This window comes from Scomber scombrus, chromosome 14 (genome assembly GCF_963691925.1).
Source record: "Scomber scombrus chromosome 14, fScoSco1.1, whole genome shotgun sequence".
Classification (NCBI taxonomy): Eukaryota; Metazoa; Chordata; class Actinopteri; order Scombriformes; family Scombridae; genus Scomber; species Scomber scombrus.
In genome coordinates, this window is record NC_084983.1 from 29,907,942 (window position 1) to 29,915,954 (window position 8,013).

At 41.3% G+C, this 8,013-nt stretch overlaps 1 protein-coding gene across 1 annotated transcript in view; it reads right to left on the reverse strand.

The window, feature by feature from the left end:
• Window positions 1–5,810, reverse strand: part of LOC133993698 (A disintegrin and metalloproteinase with thrombospondin motifs 2-like) — a 37,061-nt gene extending 31,251 nt beyond the window's left edge. The window contains 2 exon segments of the mRNA XM_062432713.1: window positions 812–1,233; window positions 5,603–5,810. Coding sequence (XP_062288697.1) covers window positions 812–1,233; window positions 5,603–5,687 — 507 coding nt within the window. The 5' untranslated portion in view covers window positions 5,688–5,810.
• Between the last annotated feature and the right edge of the window lie 2,203 nt (window positions 5,811–8,013).

An 8,013-nucleotide genomic window follows, 5' to 3' on the forward strand; every position in this document is an offset into this window, starting at 1 on the left:
TGGAGACCAGGAAACATTTACATGTTTTAAATGAAGTCATTATTAGTATAAGTCCACTTAAATACACTGTAGGTGATAAAATATGTAATATGTATCATTCTTTTGTGGTTACACCATTTGACATTTTCAGGAGCATTCAGTCTTACTTTTGGTAAAAAAATGGTGCAAATGTCATTTCAAATGATATAAAACCAACAAAAATACTAAATGTACATTTTAACAAACCTGATGCTGCTTTTAAAACTAGTTTAACTGATTTATGAATTCTTAACAACACTGATTTGTTACTGACCCATGTTCCTCTTGTTCATACTGACTAATAAAAGATGCCGTTTAAAACTAGTTTTTAAGATGTGTTTAAGGTCTTTTTCTGTATTCATCCATTTATAAAACAATTATTAAAACAATAAAACCTTAATTACACATTGATCCAGTTTTCTCTTACTGATCTTTTTTCAATATATTGATTATATTGAACTGGGCGTAACTCGGACGTCCATGATGTCTTGCTGCTACGGACCTCCATGATGTCTTGATGCGGAGCCGCTGAGTTCAGTCTGAATTTATCTCCCATAAAACCAACAAAAACACTAAATGTACATTTTAACAAACCTGATGCTGCTTTTAAAACTAGTTTAACTGATTTATTAATTCATCATCTTACCAACAATTATTGTTACTGATTCATATTTATATATTTATATTGACAAAGTTGTCCCATTAGTCTCTGATCTCAGTGGGCCTGAAACTCTGATTCTGGTCATGTGACTCATCATGTGACTCATCATGTGACTCATCATATGACACCTACCAGTCCATCACAGTTGCTAATGGCGACGGACGTGTCCTCCATGTTGGACACCTCTCCTGTGTAGAAGCAGCCGGCGTCTCCTATTGGCTGTGAGTGTTTCTGGCCGGACTCCTCCCACCACTCCATGGTCGCTGTGGGGGCCACGAGCCGCGTGTTGGGCCTCAGCCTCAGGTGCAGCTGCTGACCCAACACTGTCACGTTGTAGAAGAGCTCCTCCCCAGCGCCGTGGCCTCCCCCCCTCCAGCCGGGCCCCGGGGACGCAGTGGGGGGGGCTGGAATAACAGGGGGCGTGTCCTCTGTGTAGGGGGCGTGTCTTCGGACGCGGTGGGGGGCGGAGACTGACGCTGACAGGAAACGCCCCTCTGAGTCCGTCCTGATTGGACGAACGACTCCGAACTCTGAGAGAACCTGATGGAGAGAATCTGAGACAGGAAGTTTAATCAGTATGTTTCTCATTATGATGTCACTGTGATGTCACTGTGATGTCACTGTAAGTAACAGTAATAGTATACTAATATAATAGTACACTATTATATTAGTATAATAGTATACTAATGTAGTAGTGTATTGCTATAGAAGCATTAGGAGCAGTAATGTGTGTAGTAACAAAGAGTTAAAGGATCAGCAACAGTTCAGACTCAAAGTTACAGAAATGTGGGAGACAGAGCTGAGAGCCTGATGACTCAACCTGACTGATAAACACACACACACACACACACACACACACACACACACACACACACACACACACACACACACACACACACACACACACACACACACACGTTAGAACAAACTTAACAGTATCTCTGAGGAAGGAAGGTAGCAGCATGCCTATCTGAGGTCATGCTCTGGGTCAAAGGTCACACACACACACACTTACACAGAGGATATGATGAAATATGATCTGAATCCTCACATTCCTCAACCACCAGAGACGCATAAACACAAAGATTTATAGGAAAAATGTGGAGGAGAAAGTTTGTCATCCAGTAGTGTTTCCATCTGTTACTGAGTCCATTAGAACAGCACAGAACTGGGAGCACTGGGAGCACTGGGGACACTGGGAGCACTGGGGACACTGGGAGCACTGGAGAAACTGGGGACACTGGGAGCTCTGGAGACACTGGGGACACTGGGAGCTCTGGAGACACTGGGGACACTGGGAGCACTGGGAGCACTGGGAGCACTGGAGACACTGGAGACACTGGGAACACTGGGAGCACTGGAAGCAATGGGAGCACTGGGGACACTGGGGACACTGGGGACACTGGAGACACTGGGGACACTGGGAACAGTAGTTCCGGTCCTCTGAAATGAGGCCAACGTGGAAGTAACTTAAAACTGCATTCTATCAAAAGGCCACCAGGGGGCGACCGTTTTGGTGTCAAAAGGACTTCCGTCTCTATACAAGTCAATGGAGAATTCACCAACTTCTCACTTGATTTCTAACCTCAGTAAACGTTTTCAAAATGTGTTTATGGTCTCAATCGCTAGTTTAAAGCCTTCTTCAATGCAGTATGATGTTCATTTGGGACATTTTGGCCTCCCTGATTTTATATGTGACGATAAAGCAGGGTATGCATTAGGGCGTGGCTACGTGGTGATTGACAGGTTGATTGGTTCACAGGTTCAGGAGGGCGCCTCATGCTCCTCCTGATGCCCATATAAGTAGAATCCTTGTTTTTATTTTACCCAGCATGCACCTGAAATTTTCAAGATGGCGCTGCTCAGATCCGATACTATTGGCCTCCGAGCAGCAGTCCACAAACCAATGGGTGACGTCACGGATGTTACGTCCAGTTTTTATACAGTCTATGTGTCAGACACCAACAACCACAGAAGAAGACTGAACACGAGCCGAGGTAGTTCCACCACCTTACTCAACAAGTTCTCACTGTCTCACCTGTGCTGTTACTGTAGTACTACAATACTACAGTACTACAGTACTACAGTACTACAATACTACAGTACTGCAGTACTGCAGTACTACAGTACTACAATACTACAGTATTACAGTACTACAATACTACAGTACTACAGTACTACAGTCTGTCTCTCTGTCTCTGGTGAATAATAAAGCTTTAAATCCACCAATGATCATCATGCATCATGAACCTTCCGGTGGTACGTGTATAAAGACACATCACAGTACAGTGTTTTAGTTTCTGACAGTGAAGAGGAACAGACAGGAGGAGGAGGAGGAAGAGGAGGAGGAGGAAGAGGAGGAGGAAGGCTGTGTGGAGAAGAGAGGCAAAAAAAACGAAAAACAGAAAGAAACGTTCCTGATGAAGTGACACAGCTGTGGATCTGAGGAGGGTCCAAGTTAATACTGTGTACTGTAATACTGTGTACTGTAATACTATGTACTGTAATACTATGTACTGTAATACTATGTACTGTACTGTAATACTGTGTACTGTAATACTGTGTACTGTACTGTAATACTGTGTACTGTACTGTAATACTGTAATACTGTGTACTGTACTGTAATACTGTGTACTGTACTGTAATACTGTGTACTGTACTGTAATACTGTGTACTGTAATACTGTGTACTATAATACTGTGTACTGTACTGTAATACTGTGTACTATAATACTGTGTACTGTACTGTAATACTGTGTACTATAATACTGTGTACTGTACTGTAATACTGTGTACTGTACTGTAATACTGTGTACTGTAATACTGTGTACTGTAATACTGTGTACTGACAGAGTATACTGTATACTGTTTACTGATAGAGTACACTGTTTACTGATAAAGTACACTGTTTACTGATAAAGTATACTGTTTACTGATAAAGTATACTGTTTACTGATAGAGTATACTGTTTACTGATAAAGTATACTGTTTACTGATAGAGTACACTGTTTACTGACAGAGTATACTGTTTACTGATAAAGTATACTGTTTACTGATAGAGTATACTGTTTACTGATAGAGTATACTGTTTACTGATAGAGTATACTGTTTACTGATAGAGTATACTGTTTACTGATAGAGTACACTGTTTACTGATAAAGTATACTGTTTACTGATAGAGTATACTGTTTACTGATAGAGTATACTGTTTACTGATAAAGTATACTGTTTACTGATAGAGTACACTGTTTACTGATAGAGTATACTGTTTACTGATAGAGTACACTGTTTACTGATAGAGTATACTGTTTACTGATAGAGTACACTGTTTACTGACAGAGTATACTGTTTACTGATAGAGTACACTGTTTACTGACAGAGTATACTGTTTACTGATAGAGTACACTGTTTACTGATAGAGTACACTGTTTACTGATAAAGTATACTGTTTACTGATAGAGTACACTGTTTACTGATAGAGTATACTGTTTACTGATAAAGTATACTGTTTACTGATAGAGTATACTGTTTACTGATAAAGTATACTGTTTACTGATAGAGTATACTGTTTACTGATAGAGTACACTGTTTACTGACAGAGTACACTGTTTACTGATAAAGTATACTGTTTACTGATAGAGTACACTGTTTACTGATAGAGTACACTGTTTACTGATAGAGTATACTGTTTACTGATAGAGTACACTGTTTACTGATAGAGTACACTGTTTACTGACAGAGTACACTGTTTACTGATAGAGTATACTGTTTACTGATAGAGTACACTGTTTACTGATAGAGTATACTGTTTACTGATAGAGTACACTGTTTACTGATAGAGTACACTGTTTACTGATAGAGTACACTGTTTACTGATAGAGTATACTGTTTACTGACAGAGTATACTGTTTACTGATAGAGTATACTGTTTACTGATAGAGTACACTGTTTACTGATAGAGTACACTGTTTACTGATAGAGTATACTGTTTACTGATAGAGTACACTGTTTACTGATAGAGTATACTGTTTACTGATAGAGTACACTGTTTACTGATAGAGTACACTGTTTACTGACAGAGTACACTGTTTACTGACAGAGTACACTGTTTACTGACAGAGTACACTGTTTACTGATAGAGTACACTGTTTACTGATAGAGTATACTGTTTACTGATAGAGTACACTGTTTACTGATAGAGTATACTGTTTACTGACAGAGTACACTGTTTACTGACAGAGTACACTGTTTACTGATAGAGTATACTGTTTACTGACAGAGTACACTGTTTACTGATAGAGTACACTGTTTACTGATAGAGTATACTGTTTACTGATAGAGTACACTGTTTACTGACAGAGTACACTGTTTACTGACAGAGTACACTGTTTACTGATAGAGTACACTGTTTACTGATAGAGTATACTGTTTACTGATAGAGTACACTGTTTACTGACAGAGTACACTGTTTACTGATAAAGTATACTGTTTACTGATAGAGTATACTGTTTACTGATAGAGTACACTGTTTACTGATAAAGTATACTGTTTACTGATAGAGTATACTGTTTACTGATAGAGTATACTGTTTACTGACAGAGTATACTGTTTACTGACAGAGTATACTGTTTACTGACAGAGTATACTGTTTACTGTTTACTGATAGAGTACACTGTTTACTGTTAGAGTATACTGTTTACTGACAGAGTACACTGTTTACTGACAGAGTACACTGTTACTGTCACCTGTTATACTGACTATAACATCAACAGTACTTCTAACTGTATCAATCAGTAATAGTTCTAACAGTAGTAGTAGTAGCATCAGTAGTAGTAGTAGTAGTAGTAGTAGTAGTAGCATCAGTAGTAGTAGTAGTAGTAGTAATAGTGGTAGTAGTATTAGTATATTTCCAGCAGTGTCTCACCTGTGCTGTCAGTCATGTAAACTGAGTGTAAACAGTCGATCTGCAGCAGAAACATAATCAATAATCCACAATGAAACTCGTCCATCCTAAAAAAAGACTGAAATAAATAGAGAGACAGACTGAGAGACAGACAGACTGATGAATAGAGAGAGAGACAGACTGAGAGAGAGACAGACTGATGAATAGAGGAACAGACAGACTGAGAGACAGACAGACTGATGAATAGAGGAACAGACAGACTGAGAGACAGACAGACTGATGAATAGAGGAACAGCCACAGAGACAGACAGTCAGACTGAGAGCTGTGTGCAGACTGAACTCTCTAACAGACACTCCTCCACTCTCTCATTATCTCCTCCCTCAGTCCGTCTGTCTGTCTCTCCTCCTCCCACCTCCGTCTCAGCCAGCAGGAGTACTAACTGTTAGTAGTACTGCAATAGTACTAACAGTCAGTAGTACTGCAGTACTACTAACTGTTAGTAGTACTGCAGGAGTACTAACAGTCAGTAGTACTGCAGGAGTACTAACAGTAGTACTAACAGCAGTACTAACAGTTAGTAGTACTGCAGTAGTACTAACAGTTAGTAGTACTGCAGGAGTACTAACAGTAGTACTAACAGCAGTACTAACAGTTAGTAGTACTGCAGTATTACTAACAGTTAGTAGTACTGCAGTAGTACTAACAGTCAGTAGTACTGCAGTAGTACTAACAGTAGTACTAACATTAGTACTAGTATTACTCTGCTCTGCTGTATTTTCTCTCGGTGGTTTCAGATCAACGGTTCTGTCTCAGTGTAATAACAGTTTATATCCACTAGATGGAGTCAAAGAGTTAACAGATATACTGCTGCTCTCACTCTCTCTCTCTTTCCACACCTGTCTGTCTCTCACCTGTCTGTATCTCACCTGTCTGTATCTCACCTGTCTGTCTATCACCTGTCTGTATCTCACCTGTCTGTGTCTCACCTGTCTGTCTATCACCTGTCTGGGTCTCACCTGTCTGTATCTCACCTGTCTGGGTCTCACCTGTCTGTGTCTCACCTGTCTGTCTATCACCTGTCTGTCTATCACCTGTCTGTATCTCACCTGTCTGGGTCTCACCTGTCTGGGTCTCACCTGTCTGTCTATCACCTGTCTGTATCTCACCTGTCTGTATCTCACTTGTCTGTATCTCACCTGTCTGTCTATCACCTGTCTGTGTCTCACCTGTCTGTATCTCACCTGTCTGTATCTCACCTGTCTGTATCTCACCTGTCTGTGTCTCACCTGTCTGTCTATCACCTATCTGTGTCTCACCTGTCTGTCTATCACCTGTCTGTGTCTCACCTGTCTGTCTATCACCTATCTGTGTCTCACCTGTCTGTCTATCACCTGTCTGTCCCTCACCTGTCTGTGTCTCACCTGTCTGTGTCTCACCTGTCTGTCTATCACCTGTCTGTGTTTCACCTGTCTGTCTATCACCTGTCTGTATCTCACTTGTCTGTATCTCACCTGTCTGTATATCACCTGTCTGTGTCTCACCTGTCTGTCTATCACCTGTCTGTATCTCACCTGTCTGTATCTCACTTGTCTGTATCTCACCTGTCTGTCTATCACCTGTCTGTGTCTCACCTGTCTGTCTATCACCTGTCTGTGTCTCACCTGTCTGTCTATCACCTGTCTGTGTCTCACCTGTCTGTCTATCACCTGTCTGTATCTCACCTGTCTGTATCTCACTTGTCTGTATCTCACCTGTCTGTCTATCACCTGTCTGTGTCTCACCTGTCTGTCTATCACCTGTCTGTGTCTCACCTGTCTCTCTATCACCTGTCTGTGTCTCACCTGTCTGTCTATCACCTGTCTGTATCTCACCTGTCTGTATCTCACTTGTCTGTATCTCACCTGTCTGTGTCTATCACCTGTCTGTGTCTCACCTGTCTGTATCTCACCTGTCTGTATCTCACCTGTCTGTATCTCACCTGTCTGGGTCTCACCTGTCTGTGTCTCACCTGTCTGTCTATCACCTATCTGTGTCTCACCTGTCTGTCTATCACCTGTCTGTGTCTCACCTGTCTGTCTATCACCTATCTGTGTCTCACCTGTCTGTCTATCACCTGTCTGTCCCTCACCTGTCTGTGTCTCACCTGTCTGTGTCTCACCTGTCTGTCTATCACCTGTCTGTGTTTCACCTGTCTGTCTATCACCTGTCTGTATCTCACTTGTCTGTATCTCACCTGTCTGTATATCACCTGTCTGTGTCTCACCTGTCTGTCTATCACCTGTCTGTATCTCACCTGTCTGTATCTCACTTGTCTGTATCTCACCTGTCTGTGTCTCACCTGTCTGTCTATCACCTGTCTGTGTCTCACCTGTCTGTCTATCACCTGTCTGTGTCTCACCTGTCTGTCTATCACCTGTCTGTATCTCACCTG